The 18,291-nt window shown below is 40.3% G+C and overlaps 1 protein-coding gene across 1 annotated transcript in view; it reads left to right on the forward strand.

The window, feature by feature from the left end:
* LOC134675681 (trithorax group protein osa) overlaps window positions 1-18,291 on the forward strand; it is an 87,596-nt gene that overhangs the window by 19,609 nt on the left and 49,696 nt on the right. The window contains exon 2 of the mRNA XM_063534008.1: window positions 10,242-10,928. Coding sequence (XP_063390078.1) covers window positions 10,242-10,928 — 687 coding nt within the window. The remainder of the gene's footprint in view (window positions 1-10,241; window positions 10,929-18,291) is intronic.

The following is an 18,291-nucleotide window of genomic DNA, read 5'->3' on the forward strand; positions in this document are numbered from 1 at the left end:
TCTAATTCAGACTTCGATTACAAAGAATGAAACTTTTTCTAATAAAATATTTCTTTATTTGTAGGTTCTGTTAGTTACGAAGTTATATTTCATATTTAGCAGTGACTTTTCGGCGAAGTAAAATATCGTGAGATGAGAGAACCGGACATATCCCAATAAGGCCTACCTTCTTATGCACTATTTTTATTCATATTCATATTTATTATTAATAAAGTACACATACATTACAAGTCAAGTTTACAATGGGTGAAATATATCCCAGATAAAATTACAGTTCTATTGCCCAATTTCTACCCGATCTACCCGGTTTTAATAACTGTTGGACTGCACAGATTAGGCAGTACATAAATGAGACTCTATCTTGTTTGGTACTAAAATTACAGTTGTATTGGGCAGATTCTTAACTAGTTTTAGCAGTTTTGTCAATCGCAGTCACTTTTTAGTACTTATCTGAGACATAAAAACAAGTGTGTTTTAAAAAGAAAACTAGTGCCTGCGCTAAATCAGAGGATTGAGTTGACGAGCCGACACCACCATCAGGCTCCGTTTAGTAAGCCGTGGTAAAAAACCGGAACAAAAGGGATTCAAGTATCATGACCTTTAGTGTCGTACTATAATCACGTGACCAGTGTTGTCAGCATAGCAAAAACCATAAAATAGCACTGGCGCGCCCTCAAATCCCACGACTCTTCTCTTTCCGCACAGACTCTATCTAAATAGAAATAGTCTTAGTTTTATATTTCAAAACGTTCGGGGTTCGATTCCCGAGCTGAGTACACATTTTTTTTAAATGTATGAATGCAGTGTTTCGTGTTACTAAAATCGATGACATGATTCCTAAGAAGAGATCGGTGTATATCTAATAGTATCAGATTTTCCCATACTGGCCGATCTAAATGTGCCACCCTGTATAGTATATTTTAGTACAATAAGCGGGCTAATAAATATATTATATTAACATAGGTATATAATATGCTCTACGGTTTGGAAGAACAGCCGCATATGACAGTTAAAATAAAAAAAACCGATCGTTCTCGTAGAACCTACTTATTTATTGTTTAAGTTTGACACTTAACGATAAAATACTTCTTTAAGAAAGGAGGTGTCAATTCGTAGTGCTACAGTATTTATTTTAAAGTTAAACAGATAAAATGTTGATGCTTAGTTACCATTGAAATAACAACTGCTTAGCAACTGGTGGCACCCTGGCTGCTGACGTACGTGATTGGCAGTGTGTGTAGGTATTAATGACAGCAGCTTGAATTTGAGTGCTTAGTTACCACTGACGTTTTAACCGTTATTGTCATTGTGATTAAATAAGGGTGTATGTGTTAAAGAAAAACTTAGAAGTTAAGGTATATGTGACGAACTGAAAGCCTACGTGAAAATGACAACTTAGATGTCCTTATTTTTGTGACGATTGAAGTGTATATGTTTTCTTGGACACCTTGCCCGCTCAGGTATATCTGCTGCTGACTGTACAAGCTTTTATCGCGGACTGTACTTTTCATTCAACAGGCAACTGATACTCATCTCGACAATCCTAACAAACCCCAAAGACAATTATGTCCCGTTGCGTAAAATAAAAGATTGTAAAAACTAGAAACTAGAGGCTCGAAGGCCCCGCGTCTGCCCTTGAAAAGCGACAAAGGCCCAGACCCTTGTCATGTTAATTTCTTGAAGGCGCCCTTAACCACGTGACAGCCGTTTGGACCTCCGTTGAAAACTATAATTATATGTGTACCATCGTCCACTGAGGACAGTTGAAAAGTCTTGTGGCTTGTCAGTTTTTTATACGTTTTCTATACTGGCCGCCTAGCCAAGGTTACAATCGCTATCGCTTCGACAACAAAAAGCATTATGTATCTCTATCACTCTTCCATATGAGTGTGACAGTGACAGTTGCGTTTCGATCGCTACGGAGCGATAGCGATTAGCATCTTGGCTACGCGGCCTGTTTATCTCACGTTTATCTACTTTGATTAGGGCTGCCGACTTTTTTTAAAGAAAACTATGATAAGGACGCTTACCACGAGGAATTTCGTACATTGTACCTCTTGATCCTACTAGTATCTCTATCAGTTCCTCGTGCTAAGCGTCCTTCCTTTAGTAGTAGCGTTGTTCCAACAATTTGCGATACTTTACCCCTTTCGCTTAACATACAGTCGGCAGCAGATACAGTAAAGCCGGTGAGGTTCAGTATATCATGTATGTAAGTCAGACGACGCAACGGAGCCACGCTGCTACGTCGTCGCCCAAATCGAATGTTTAATTTGTCTTTATTTGTTTTTATTTGTAGTTTCTTTGTATTGTTTTTTTTTTGTAGTTTCACAGTGCCTTGGTTTTACTGTAATGCTGTGTTACTTATTTGACTAATAAATAAATAAATAAATATTATGAACGCTTTATGCTGCTGACTTTACAGTAGTGTCTGACTGAATGTTTCGGTTTCGGCCGCGCCGAAACTGAGGGCCTACCGCAAGAAACCACGTTCGACGTGTTGCCTCTCTGTCGCACGTGTAAATTCGTACGTAAGTGTGATAGGGAGGCAGCATTTCGAACGTGGTTCGCGGTAGGCCCTCTGGACCTTCGGTTGTGTGTGGCAGGTTTCGGCATAAAAATAATGTTTCGGCCGAAACTAAAGCCAAATCGAATTCGGCAAAAAATCCGGTTTCACACACACACCGTACCGAAGCGCGCAGAAATATATATATCCCATCAAAAACATAAATGTAAAAAAGGAGAGCCAAGTTCAATACAAAAATTATGCTTGGCTGTGGGCTTTTTGCGGCGAAAAAAGAATGGAGATCTAAATGAGTGCCAAGTTCTATGCAAAATCCAAATGTGTATTTATAGGAACAAAATAACATTATAAACAAGTATTAAACTCTATTTCTTTGCTTTATTGGATACCTATAACAATTGCTGTTATTTAAAAAAAATGCGAGATCTTAAAGCAGGTTAGATTTGACTTGGCCAGTTTTCATTACATCAGTCATTTTATAAAGTTATTCAACATATATATTTTGTAATTCTGATAAAAACTGGCCAAGCCAAATCTAACCTACTTTAAGATCTCACATTTTTTTAAATAACAGCAATTGTTATAGGTATCCAATAAAGCAAAGAAATAGAGTTTAATACTTGTTTATAATGTTATTTTGTTCCTATAAATACACATTTGGATTTTGCATAGAACTTGGCACTCATTTAGATCTCCATTCTTTTTTCGCCGCAAAAAGCCCACAGCCAAGCATAATTTTTGTATTGAACTTGGCTCTCCTTTTTTACATTTATGTTTTTGATGGGATATCAATACTTTTTGTAAAGAAAACTAGGCAGGTATTGAGATTTAATGTTTTTTCTTGTGTTTCCGCTGCATGTTTTTTACTTCTGTTCTTTGTATTAATTATGTGGTGCCGCGCGCCGCCAACGACATACCGTTGGCCGGTTGTTTAGCGCGTATTACAGGTTCTTTGTATGGGGACCCCCCCTATTTTTTTTATTTTTTTTTGTTTTTAGATTTTTTCCTACGCTTACACATAATAACCGAGCTGGATTCCAAATTTCATCCTTCTAGGTCATCTGGAAGTAGGTTAGGTTTAGGTACTTATATGTCAGTCACAATAAAAAATGGTTTTTTTGTATGGGGACCCCCCCTATTTTATAACTTTTTTTTATTTTTAGATTTTTTCCTACGCTTTCACACAATAACTGAGCTGGATTCCAAATTTCATCCTTCTAAGTCATCTGGAAGTACATTAGGTTTAGGTACTTATATGTCAGTCACAATAAAAAATGGTTTTTTTTGTATGGGGACCCCCCCTATTTTATAACTTTTTTTTATTTTTAGATTTATTCCTACGCTTTCACACAATAACTGAGCTGGATTCCAAATTTCATCCTTCTAGGTCATCTGGAAGTAGGTTAGGTTTAGGTACTATAAGTCTGTCAGTCAGTCTTAAAATTTACGACTTTTTGACCTTCATATCTTTATAACCGTTTGAGCTAGCTTCATGAAATTTGGGCTTCTAGATGTCCTTATGGATATAATTAAACACACGTAGTTTTATGTGTTTACGTTAAAGATGTTTTGAGTTATAAAAGGGTCAAAAGTGGCACCAAGTGGTTCGTGTAATATTACACTTGGCGCTGGCTAGCCAGTTCCTTTGCTTGACCTTGGCTTGACACGCTGCCGCGTGTCTAGATATGGTCACGAGCTCATGAGTCATGAGTTACGTTGGTCGGAACAATATGAATAGTATGAGGATTCCCTATCCCAATGTTTCACTAAAGAAAAAAAAGAGGGGACCCACAAAGGGGCATAGCGCTAGGACGGCACTGGCGCGTTCATGGAGATCCCAGAGCCGTCCAAAATGCGCCAAGGAGGACTACTGGGAGGTTTTTAGTCGGTGAAAGTCCGACATAACCTCCGCGCTGTCCCTGCGGTGCGGAGGTATCCATAACGGATTTTCCTCCCAATTAGTCCTAATACCCTGTCTAATCTTAACACGTTCTTGTGACAGGTATTTTTGCGCGCTTTGTTTTGCAAGATATCGCAGGTGACTAAAGGTCGACTGTTCAGACTCAGACTAGACTGCATGCAAATTCCGACCTAGAAAAACTTATAAATTGAGTTATTACTTAATTGAATGATTGAATCACTTTCGCCCGGCGCGGCTCCGACGGCATCACTCGACTGACCCAAGTTGAACCTTGTAACTTGGTAATAAGGTCGAATTGTAAGCTAACAGTGGACGATGGTAGTTGGTAAGTGATTACTCAACCCCAAAGTTACGTGATTTACTCGCCATCCTTTCCGTAGGTAACTTGTCAGTTGCATTGCGGAATTTGCAGACTTGAGGAAATTTTCCAAAGCTTATTCTATCGTAATTATCATAATGATATATTATACTATTTATATTTCTCAAAACAATATTTTACTCTCTATCCATTCGCGTTGAATGATGGTCTCTATGACTGTTCCGTACCCAAAGAGTAAAACGGGACCCTATTACTAAGACTCTGCTGTCCGTCCGTCCGTCTGTCACCAGGCTGTATCTCACGAACCGTGATAGAAAGTTGAAATTTTCACAGATCATGTATTTCTGTTGCCGCTATAACAACAAATACTAAAAACAGAATAAAATAAAGATTTAAGTGGGGGCTCCCATACAACAAACGTGATTTTTGACCGAAGTTAAGCAACGTCGGGCGGGGTCAGTACTTGGATGGGTGACCGTTTTTTTTTGCCTTTTTTTTGCATTATGGTACGGAACCCTTCGTGCGCGAGTCCGACTCGCACTTGCCCGGTTTTTTTATATTATGGAGTAGCTGTCACGTACTTGCGATCCACCTATCAAAATGGGTAAAATGTCAGGGTTCCTGTTAATCTTTCCTTTTTAATATGTTTGAATATCCTGACTAAAATAATGGTGCGAGCACTGCAATGCACTGCCAAATGTTTATTAGTACACGCGAGCGGTGAGAGCGGCGGGGAGGAGGGGCAGGGAGGGGGGGTTTCAGCAGAAATCGACTTTCCCGCGCCCGTAGCCCCCACTGCACTCGGGCTGTACCATTCTGAACCTTATCACCGTCGAATAATGTTCTCTAGACCGCGCAAAAGTGTGGACTTATGCGTTTTGATAAGGAACTCTATGCTGTAGGTAGAATATTCTGAGAGTTGAAACTTCATTGCGTTGAAATAAAAATGAATTAGGACCTGAAGTAGCGATGGTACGTTTGGTAGTTATGGCACTAATGTACTCTGCAGAATGGAACCCAGGGCCATTTAGGAACCATGGCAAAATAAAAAGATGTGAAGATATGTCTAATGATAGTAATTATCTTATTTGGACGTCACATTGACGTAGTACGGTCACAGACTTTAATTGTTCACCCATCTAAGGTGCAAGCTCATTTGGTTGTCAATAATACTAATAACAATATGAAATGTCCAATGTAAAGTAAACCCTAACCCTAAGGCCCACTTGCACCATTCTTCTAACCCGGGATTGAGCGGTTAAACCTTTAACCTAGTGTCCATTTGTACTGGTAACCATGGTAATGCCAAGTTTAACCGGTTAACCCCGGGTTAGTGGAATGGTGCAAGTGGGCCTAAATGGCTCAATAATTATATATAAAGTTTGTACTGTGTAATCTCTCGGTACTGTGACTATATCGCTCAGACAGTCAGAAAGGAAGAGCTTCCCTCCTTCTGCTTCACCGACCTTCTGCAGGTGGAGGATGTGTACAGTCACCTGCAATAATATGTTACACAACGAAGGCCGCAAAAATATCTGACACGATCTTATTTATAGAGCCGTAAGGGCGTGTCACATATTTTTGCGGCCTTCGAAGAGTAACATATTATTGCAGGTGACTGTACAAACGCAAGAGTTAAAAGCGACGTAAGAGCAACTAGCCAGCATTACTTGATAGACGGTCTTCTCAACTCTTCTCCACACTGATCTTGACTTTATATATTAGATAATTATCACAATTCCATATTACATTTACTTTTAATAGGGGAGGTAGGGGATTGGCCAGTGGGACCTCCCCTACTATGGAGTAAGGTTAAAACTGATATGGGAAAAAACTACTCTGAACCAAATTTTATAAATTATAATGTCATATTAATCATACCCAATTTTTTTTTTAACTAAAGGCATTAAATATACGCTTAGGTAGAAGAAAAGAACGTAATGTATCCAGCAATAACGTAAAAAAAGTAAAAGTCACGCGCCAAAGGAGCACCACGCGCCACGCGGCAGCGGGCGGGCGCATTAGAATTAAATTAAATGGAGCGCTGAATGGAATCATTCAGCGCGGTTATTACTAACATTACATACATAGTACGATCAGCTGTTACTATTACTGGCATGGTTACATGTTTGTTTTATAATGTAATTCTGTGTAAACTGAGCTGAGGAAACAAATTCAAATACAATTCCATTCAATCGAGAGAGAAAGAATGGAATCTAAAAAAAAAGATTGACATGTAATGAAAAAGAGTCAAAGGAGCGTCTTGCAGCGGCCACATTAGTATTAATTGGAGCGCTTGAATAGAATAGAATAGAAATACATTTATTTATGACAAACAAACACAGATGACAAAAACATGTTGAAATGAAATCATTCAGCGCGATTATTTCTAGTATCACCTACTACCATTACATAGATCTGTTACACTTGCATGGCTATACCTGTTTGTTTTATACTGCTGCTGTTTTATGTAAACCGAGCATCGTTTACAACAGTTTTCACGGAAGAATGGATGGAGAAGCGAGTAGAGTCCGCCAAAGCTAAGTTTGCACCGACTTAAACAAAAGAAGGGAGTGTGGGAGCAAAACTAAGGCTACAAATATAATGACCACCAAAAAATACTTTGGTACCCTAAATAAAAAAATCATGCTTACCAAAAAAAATTACTGAACACCAAAAAAATAAGGCCTAAAATTACAAATGTACCACCATTTTAATTACGACTGCACTTCAAATTGTATTCGAATACCAAATATATTGAATGATTACCAAAAATCATTAATGATCACCAAATCTTGAAGACCAAATAAATGCGATATTTTCACCTAAATAAACCACTGTGATACCAAAAAATTTATACATATTACCAAATAAAGTAAAATGATGCCAAAATTACTAGCCCCTCCCGCTCAACCCCCGTACCCCATAACTTAGGTAGGCATACTTAAATGCTACTAGAAAAGTATGTTAGGTTAGGTTTGTACTGCTATCAGTTAAGTGGGCTAGGTTAACACTGCGACCCTTACAGAAACGAATTGCTACTAGAAAAGTGGGTTAGGTTAGGTTTGAACTGCGACCCTTACAGAAAGGAAATGCTACTAGAAAAGTGGGTTAGGTTAGGTTTGAACTGCGACCCTTACAGAAACGAAATGCTACTAGAAAAGTGGGTTAGGTTAGGTTTGAACTGTGACCCTTACAGAAACGAAATGCTACTAGAAAAGTGGGTTAGGTTAGGTTTGAACTCCGACCCACACAGAAACGAAATTCTACTAGAAAAGTGGGTTAGGTTAGGTTTGAACTGCGACCCTTCCAGATAAGAAATGCTACTAGAAAAGTGGGTTAGGTTAGGTTTGAACTGCGAACCTTACAGAAACGAAATGTTACTAGAAAAGTGGGTTAGGTTAGGTTTTGAACTGCAACCCATACAGAAACGAAATGCAACTAGAAAATTTTGCTTTGCTTTAATAGGATAGCAAGATTTAAAAATTTGGTTATAATTTTACATTAAAATGGAGTTCTAATTTTGGTGGTCATTTACTATTTTTGGGTTTACAATGATTATTTTGGTGTCATTTTATTTAATAGGATAGCACGATGTAAAAATTTGGTTATCAATTGACATTAAATTGGGGTTTGAAATTTGGTAATTATTTACAATTTTTGGGTTAATAATGATTAATTTGGTGTCATTTCCTTTAATAGGATAGTAAAATGTAATAAAATTGGTAATCATTTCACATTAAAATGGTGTTATAATTTTGGTGATCATTCATTATTTTAGGGTGGTAAAGTAGATTTTTTTGGTATTAAATTTTATTAAATCTGGTGATCAGTTAAATAGCAGCCCAAAACTAACCACATATTTAAATAACTAAAAAAACTGATCTAAGTAACAACAACAGTTATTTACATAAGAAGTATTTCTTTTGTTGCCACTATTTATATCCGTGTATCTTATTTGTTAAGAGGCCCACAGATTACCAGATCGCCGGACGATATCAGCCTGTCAGTTAATTGCAAAATGTGACAGTTCCGAACAACTGACAGACTGACTGACTGATATCGTCCGGCGAATTGGTAATTTGTGGGCCCCTTTATACATAATGTCAACCGCAAGTGGCAACAGCTCAATTATAAAACCCAGTATACAGGGTACCAACCCAGAACGGGACAATTTATTATTAACGGCGCAGCGCTTCGCTCCCACGCTGCTGGGGACGCCTAGCTAAGGGGGAGAAAAAGACGCTCACACTTTTGAAACTTGATAGGGTCTTTGCACTGAAATGTGTCGTGTAAAGTTTTAGTGTTATAACTTATAACTTATAAGGTAGGAGAAAAATGCCAATGGTAATTAAAGTGCCAAGACCGTGCTAATGGCTCTTGTTATTGTAAACGCTGAAAGGAGATCAAACTACGAGAAAGGATTTCAACAATTATTTGCTGAGGATGCACAGAGATTGAAGACTGAAACATATTTTAGATGAGGAGAAATTTCGAAAAATATTTGAATTTCGAATTCACCGCGGAAGATCGGCCCAAAAAGGTGAAGAAGAGAAAATGGGCTCGTCTCGTTTCGCCGTTCTCATATTAGGTCGGTTTTTTGCCGAGTCTCCCGACGAGTCAAGTACAGTCGGCATTATGGTGGATCTTGTCAATAAACAGCGCTGTCAGGTAATTGAAAAATGATACCGATAACATTTATAACAGAAATAAAGTGATCATAGTATGAATAAAACGACGATGAAACGCTCGAAGAATTACCCCTCTTATTAAAATTACGCTTCCATTCAACGAAAGTGATCACATGTTACTTCGTCATTATTGTTCATCAATATTCCATTCATACAATGTGTACCATCGTGTCGCTGCCACAATGTGACCATTTGTCAACCTTATTTGAAAGGCATACGGTCTACAGACGTTCAATTAATTGTTTCGATACTGCGGCATTAATGTCAGTAAAATTGCCCATTTCATCTTGAAACGTGTGAATGATAGTATTATTCAATAAGTGCAGGTACTCTTATCAATACTAAACGACGTGTATGTTTGTTTGTTTACATTAAAGGCTGTTCAACTCGTGTCGTGTTTTATTTTTAATCTTATTGATATTCCATAGGTGTAATACGGCGCTATATTTAGAGCCGAATGTGTGTCTGATTTTACGGGCTTAGAATCTGGGGCGGCTGTAAGCGAAAGTATGTCATCGATAGCTACATTAGCCAGCTACCTAACCTAGGATTCGGCAAACTTTGAAGAGAAATCAACTCAAGTAGATATCATCAATATACGCAAGGCAAGGAGCCACAAAAGTTCATTTGACGAATTCAAGTGAAAAGTGTTTTGTAGTGTCATCATTTTTAGAGGCGGAAATCATTGACATATTTTGAACACCTTGTTTAGCTATTTCTGCTGCTCACTGAACTGAAAGCGTCTTGTGAAGTATCTATACTAAAGCCTCAATGTTGTGTTTACAGGGAGGAGGGCTCAGAGAAGAAGGGCTCAGAGGGGCAGGACGATGGCTACGAGACGAGCAACAGCGGCGAGGCGCGCCGCAAGCCCTCCAGCGCCGAGGGCTCCCCCGCGCCCGTCGCCCCCGCGCCCCCTCCCGCGCCGCACGACCCCTCCCCCGCCCCGCCCACCCCGCACAACCCCTCCCCCGAGCAGGAGCTCGAGCCGGAGCCCGAGCACGAGCCTGAGCCTTACGAGCTGATGCAACGCCACTACCCTTACAGACATTTCGAGCAGCCCCAACCGCAGCCCGACTACCCGTTCTTCCCGAAGTACTCCGACCCGTACGGGTTCAAGCGCGAGCCCGACGCGCCGTACGACATGTCGCACCACGCGCACCACTACCAGCCCCAGCCGCACCCACACCAACACCCACACCAGCAACACCATAAAAGAGACGAGGACATGTATAACGGTGTTAAACGTGAATGTGACGACCCTTACTCGTTCGTGGAGGAGGACGCGATGTGCGCGATGCTGGGCGGCCCGCAGCACCACACGCTCGAGCCGCACCAGCACCACCAGCAGATGCACCAGCACCCGCACGCGATGCACCCGCAGCATCCGCAGCACCACATGCAGATGCATCCGCAGATGATGCTCAACCAGCCCAAGAAGAGAGGGCGGAAGAAGAAGATTAAGGACGAGAATGGGTGAGTTTGTAGTTTAAGTGTAGTAAACGACTCTGTCAGTCGCGGGGTGGCCATTAAACTCCATTCCCACTGGCTTGCCTAATTTTCAGGCGTTTGAGCGAATTTAAAAAACGAAAACCACATTACCTTCACTCCAGATTGCCCTTGTCTTACTAATGTTATTTCATTGACTCGCCCTCGCCCCAGCTAGAGTGTCCAGCAGGAGATTTCAGATTTCAATTTCAAATTTAGATCTGAATCCACGACGTGGTATTGTGAATGGTGAATTCGTGAAATGCACGTCGTTATACAGAGATTTCCACTGCACGATGTCGCATCGTACCACTATTCTCCAGGTGCGTCTAAACCCGGCGAATGCGCCGCGAGCGCGCACGCATGTTCGCTTCAGATTGCGCGCCTAATTAGCGCAACCCATGCAAGGTTCGCTAATCGCGTAATCTACGGCAAACATGCGTTGCGTGCGCACCGCACTCGTGACGCGTTCGATCGCTAGATCCGAATGTTCATATATTTTACTAGTATACCCAGGCCCGCATTTAGAGACCTTGGGCCCCTAGGCACATGGCATGGCACTTAGATTTCCATCTCAAAACCATTGCTAGGTTGCCTGATGCCCCCCCCCCAGGCTCGCTACTATGGTGTTGGTTGGTAGGAACTCGAGTCTATTGAGTCTGAAGAACGCGACTCTATAAAAAAACTTCCGATACTTGTTAGTCCCGAGTCGAGTCCTTTATTGAGCCTTTTAAAGCGCCTACGATAACGTCATATACTTACTCGTTAAATGGGTCTTTACAGTATTTTGCCAATACATTTTTTGTTTGTAACTTGTAAAGAACATAAATATAAATTATAATTACATCAATATTCCGTAGTTCTGTCGCGTTAGGTTCAGAAAGCGGAAGGATTATAGCCGGTTGTTATCTGTCGGCCTCGCCGCGTCACGTTCACACTTGACGTGTCATCTATCAACACTCAAACTTATGCCCTCGTCTCGCAGTAACAAGGTTCAATTTTGAGCAACACATCCTCAGACAATAGGGCGTTTTTCGTAAAGCCCTGCTTTGGTTTTCCTCGTCGCATCCTCGGTATCTGGGCTTGTTATTCGCGATGAGCGAGCATACGTCTCTGAACAGAGCTACCTAGAAATGCGAAGTTCTATCTTCGTCTCTATCGCTCTTGGGGTGTAGGAGTGAACAGAGATGAGATGGAGATAAAATGAAAAATAAATGAGACATTTAGGTCGTACGTACCTACTGTAGTAATATGTAGTCTATGTACTTGTACTGAACAACTTCTATTTCTACTACGCGTCTAAAGGCTTATCTAGATTCCAGACGGTGTGAGAACTCCCTTACGAGTTACATTGTGAATACCCATTTTCGGTATGGGAAATGGCATGTCAATGTACGAAATTCTTTGTACCTACTTAGCGTCCTTACTTTGACAACGAAGCTAAGCGGAGACCAATGGCTTATGGCTCCTCTACACGATGGGCCAACGCCGGGCACTCCAAAGGACGCAGCCATGCGGTAGAATGAGATAGGAATATCACTTGCTCCCTCTATTTTATTTATTTAAATGTCCCCGGCCCGGCGTTGGCCCATCGTGTAGAGAAGCCATTACGCTGTTTGATGAGCATTATGTTCGGGAAGCGATTGGAACACGTCTGTTGTTGCTCCGTAATACAATATAAGTATAGTACCTTATAGCAACGACTATGTACATGTACGTATATCATCTATTGTATTAGCAAAAAGGACTGAAGCCAGGATCGATAAACGTGCTCTAGCTCCTCTACTGTAGTCCTTATTTCAAAATGACTCAAGGTCTTTGGCCCTCTAAATATTTATGTTCGCGATAAACTCCAAAACTACTCAGTGGATTTTCATGCGGTTTTCACCAATCAATAGAGTGATTCTTGAGGAGTATACAGGGCGTCCCAAGACTATGGGACATTAAGGGAAAGTACCTTAAATATCGTAGATGGGATATTTTGCTGAAAGAAGACATTATTTTAATTTAAAAAAACAATTTAAACTGCATTCATAGATTTTTTAATAATTACATGGTTCAACCGGGTATCGAACCCGCTACACGAGAAAAATAATCATCCCTGTAGTTTTATCATACCGATCGAAAGGCTTCATCATAAGGATTATTTTTTGCTAATAACATAGTGTCAGAAATAAAAGGAAGACCATGAATTTTAACATTTTTAGTTCAAAATTAATCAATTTAATTTATCAATTGCTCAATAATGAGTCCCATTCTGTTGAATACAAAGTCGCACTCTTTTGACTATTTTGCTAAATTTCATATCAAATGTTAAATTTTATGGTCTTCCTTTTGTTTCTGACACTGTGTTATTTAGCAAAAAATAATCCTTATGATGAAGCCTTTCGATCGGTATGATAAAACTACAGGGTGATTGTTTTTCTCGTGTAGCGGGTTGGATTCCCGGTTCAACCATGTAATTATTTAAAAATCTATGAATGCAGTTCAAATTGTTCTTTAAATTAAAATAATGTCTTCTTTCAGCAAAATATCCTATCTACGATATTTAAGGTACTTTCCCTTGATGTCCCATAGTCTTGGGACACCCTGTATAGTTAAGGTATATAATTTGTTAAGGTTTTGTGTAACCCGTGCGAACCCGGGGCGGGTAGCTAGTACCTATACTATAAATTGCGCGACATTGCAACAAGACAACAGGCGAACTGAATTCCCAGATTCCGCATACCAAAGACGATACTATTTATAGACAAAGAAAGTTGCCAACGTTTCCCGAAATCCAGGCATTACCGTTAGTCCTTAGTGCTCACAGTTAGTATCAAAGTTGGTCTGGGAATGTTCGCAAATTAGCTCAGCTGATCGCTGTCAGCTCGCACATTGTAACTTGCAGGCCAATTCGAACGAGCCCCTGACATCAAACCGATATTCGAATGATATTGGAATCATATCGGCCTACCGAGAAAAGCGATATTTCGTTATCTGCCTCTCTATCACTTTTGCATACTCTAGCGATGGACAGGCGTATAACGAAATTTTAATTTTCGATTTTCGCGGTAGACCCTCAGTTAGCTGTCATTCGCGCGTTCATTTCGTTCTGACTTGTCCGTAATTATTCAGGGTGTTTGGTACATCGTTTGCCAAATTAAAATGGCAGATAGCTTGAGTCATTTGCTATCTTCTCATGCCTAGAAAAACAAAATTGGCCATAGTTTTTTTTACTACTACGCAAGTAAAAATTTGAAATTTACGAAAAACTGTCATAAGCCGGGTCTCCACCAAGCGCACGCGCTCGCGAGGCAGCCTCGGATGTGTGGCTCGCGAGCCTGGCCGCGCGAGGCAGCCTCGCGGCTTAGCTCGGAGACACTGAAGCGAGCCTCGCGAGGCAGACCGAGCCATCAGAAGTCCGAGGCAATTCGCGATGGATAGTTGTGTTATTTCTGCTGGTGCTACTTTTCTACTGGCTTATTGTTTAAAAAAGAGGAACAATGTTCTGGTTGTTTGGGTCTGTCTGGAACAACGGGGGCACGTGCATCTATTGTTACTAGCCGGTCAAGGTCAACTGACCTGGCTTGTGCAAATTGTTCTGTTGTTCCTTCCTGGTTATTTATTTATGGTTTTGTTTTATTCTGCCACGGTTTTTCTTTTGTTCGTTAATATCTCACGTGTGCATAGTTGAAACCAGCAAACAGTGTCTCTTTATTTGTTAATGTCCTTTTCTAGTTTAATGATAAGGAATTGGTTGAGGACCCATTTCTAGTGAAGTGCACAATGTAATAAAATCACATTTTTACTACATTGTCGACACAAAAACAGTGCTGTTGGTAACGACCAACAACACTGTTTTTGTGTTGGGTTAGGGCAAAGCAAAAACATAAATGCAATGAATAATATCTAGACTTTTTTTTAGAAGAAGAGTTGCTAGCTATATCGGAAGAATTTGAGAATAAATGGAATTTCCCCCATGTTGGAGCAATGGATGGAAGACATGTTATGTTACAAGCACCGATTAATAGTGGGACTGATTATATCAATTATAAGCAATTCCCCGCGTACATTTATTTAAATGTTTTGGATCTTTGGGATCCCACAACATCTTATATGTTCACCATATAAGGCCTGATTCGAATTCAATCTGCCAAATTGAAAACCCTATTAATGGTACTGAAGCTAGCTGAATCAAGATTTGTTTTTCCATAATTTATTGAAAATTTGTTTAAAAATTGTTATTTATAAGTAAATTCATCATTTTCCATTTCTTCCCGCTCCTGTCGTTAGTTTTGTTGTAAGCCCTCCATCATACATCCGACAGTGTTTTTTGACAGTTTCTTAGTTTGAGTCCTATCAAGAACAATGTTTATTTTGAAATATTATATTGCATATAGTTCTTGTTGTTTTAACGAACTAATTCCTTGGACACTCCACTCCATACCGTTCAATAGGTCAATACTGTGGGACTTTGTTGAATCAAGTTTTTTGGTCCGATTTCGAGGGTACTGGCTTAAGCATGCTGATTGCCTCATAAACATCGTGGATCATCTCCAAATATTATCAAAGTAATATTGGAAATCCGCATTATTAAACTAAAGCTGCGAACCGTTTCTTTTAGTGATGTTGGTGTCGATTTCTCTGTCGAAAAGTAACCAATGCCCGGTAACTGACACCACATCGACGAAATTCCTGATACGCCAGATATTTGAAGATATGTCTAGATCCTCATTGTTTCATGGATATTGCAATGAAATTACCTTTCAGTATTGGTATAATATTAGGTAACAGGTTATGTTGGAAATTAGTTATGTGCAAGTTTCTTCCATACTTATCAAGTTTTTGACAGCAATTTGGCGCCTAATTAAAAAGACGGCGGCGTTTATTTGATTTTTTTGATCATCTTAGAATTGATAAAAAAAAAATTTTTTGGTATAATAATTTTGTGATTCTGATAATTATAATGTCGTAGTGTATATATAAAGTAAGCTAGAAAATATCCAAGAAAAATCACTCTGAATTTGTCAAATTTGTTTCGAATCAGGCCTTAGTTGAATCAAACGGATCGACTGCTCTTAAGAGTTCATAATTATTTAAAACTATTTGCGCTCGCGAGCCAAAACCACCACCAGTCCACACCGAACGAACAGCGCACACTGAGGCACCTTTGAGCATGTCACATTTACCGTTACCGACAGCGGACGGCTCGACTCCGAGGCACGCTCGGCCGAGCCAACGTGCGCCCGAACGGCCCCGAGGCACGTCCACACAGACCGAGCATTTGGCTCGCGAGGCTGCCTCGCAGGTGCGTGCGCTTGGTGGAGACGCGGCTATAGAAGTGAAAAATTTTTTTTTGCGCCAAATTAAAAATTTCTAGGCCTGAGTGACAGCAAATGACTCAACCTATCTGCCGTTTTAATTTGGCAAACGATGTACCAAACACCCTGATAATGTGAGTGAAACGCCCGCGCGAATGATAGCTAACTGATATGATTCCAATATCGGTATGATGTCAGATGCGCGTCCGAATTGGCCTGTAAAAGTTTGAAACTCGCTGCCGCTGGGACCGGAACGTCGTATAAAAGTTGTACGAGGAGCGTCTATGTTGCTTTAAGTTTGGAAAAGTCTGGCACGTGGCCTGGAGGTGTCTGTTGGAAATTACACAGATTAGGGCTCTAATTAAATCTTTTGTGACAGTAAGAAACTACGGAAGAAGATGGTAAATAAACGACGTATAGGTAGCGCAAGAAGATGCAATTAATTTTGAGTTTAGTGCCCTGACCCAGAGCACTATTTTATATTAAGGTGGATAGTTTGTTTTTGATACGCAATAACTTAATTAAATTGTTCTTCTTCTTCCTCGCGTTGTCCCGGCATTTTTGCCACGGCTCATGTTAGCCTGGGGTGCGCTTGACAACTAATCTCAAGAACTAACTTAATTAAATTGTACTAATTGAAATGAAATTAGGTAAATAAACGTGTTGTAGGACATTATATTTTGTGCATTAAATGAAGAGCGAACTACTAGTTTATAGTAATATGACTAATATGTAATGTAAAGCGAGGTTGATAGTGCAACCGGTCCATTCATCCACCTGTGGCCCGGCTATAAATACGAGGGGCACACCGAAATGATCGGGAATAGAGTACTTTAAACTGAGCTACATTAAATCTTTTTTTATCACACGCGTACTGGCAACTGACAGTCACGATGCCGTTTTCACAATTTAAAAAAATAGCGTCATATTTTTTAAATTCCATTTTCAAATTGACAAGTCGCTGGACGAAATGGAGCTCACCCGTGAAAATTTTCGTGCCATTATTTATCACAACTTTCGCCGAGGGTTATCTCCAGATAACTGTCTTAATGAGCTTGTTTCTATATATGAAATGGAAGCACCGAGTCAAACGACTATATATCGTTGGTATGCAGAGTTTCGACGGGGTCGTGCCTCTCTCAGCACCGTGCCTTCAACAGGTCGGCCGAAAACAGCGGTGTCGCCTGAAAACGTCGCGGCTGTAGAAAAAATACTGAAAGAAGATAGACATGTGACATACGAGCAGATTCGGGCATCCATAGGCATTGGAATGACTGCAATCCACACGATTTTGCATGGTGAGTTGGGTGTCAGAAAATTGATTTCCCGGTGGGTACCCCATAATTTGTCAGAAGAGCAAAAGGCGGCTCGTGTCGATTGGTGCCGATCTACTCTAAAACGCTACAATGGAGGAAGGTCAAAAGCCGTTTATAACATTGTCTCGGGTGACGAATCCTGGATTTATTCCTATGAGCCTGAAAGAAAGCACCAGTCGGCAGTTTGGGTCTTCGAAGACGAGGTCAAACCAACGAAAGTTGTGCGTTCCCGCAGCGTGTCGAAGAAAATGGTGGCTTCGTTCGTCTCAAAAAAAGGACATATTGCCACAATTCCTTTACAAGAACAAAGAACGGTTACCGCTGATTGGTATATTACAGTTTGTTTGCCTGAGATGCTGGCCGAACTTCGCCGAGGGAACCCCACACGACGTGTCATCTTACATCACGATAATGCGAGCTCCCACACCGCCCGTAAAACAAATCAATTTTTGAACGAGGAAAACATTGAGTTGATGTCCCATCCTCCATACAGCCCTGACCTGAGTCCAAACGATTTTTTTACATTCCCTAGAATTAAAGATTTATTGCGTGGTCAACGGTTTGAGAACCCAGAAGCCGCCGTCGAAGCCTATAAATCGGCCATTTTGGCAATGTCGAGTTCAAACTGGAATTACTGTTTCAATGACTGGTTTAAAAGAATGCAAAAGTGCATTGATTGTAACGGAGAGTACTTCGAAAAACAATAAAATATAATTTATATATCTAGTGTAC

Source organism: Cydia fagiglandana, chromosome 22, assembly GCF_963556715.1.
Source record: "Cydia fagiglandana chromosome 22, ilCydFagi1.1, whole genome shotgun sequence".
NCBI lineage: Eukaryota > Metazoa > Arthropoda > Insecta > Lepidoptera > Tortricidae > Cydia > Cydia fagiglandana.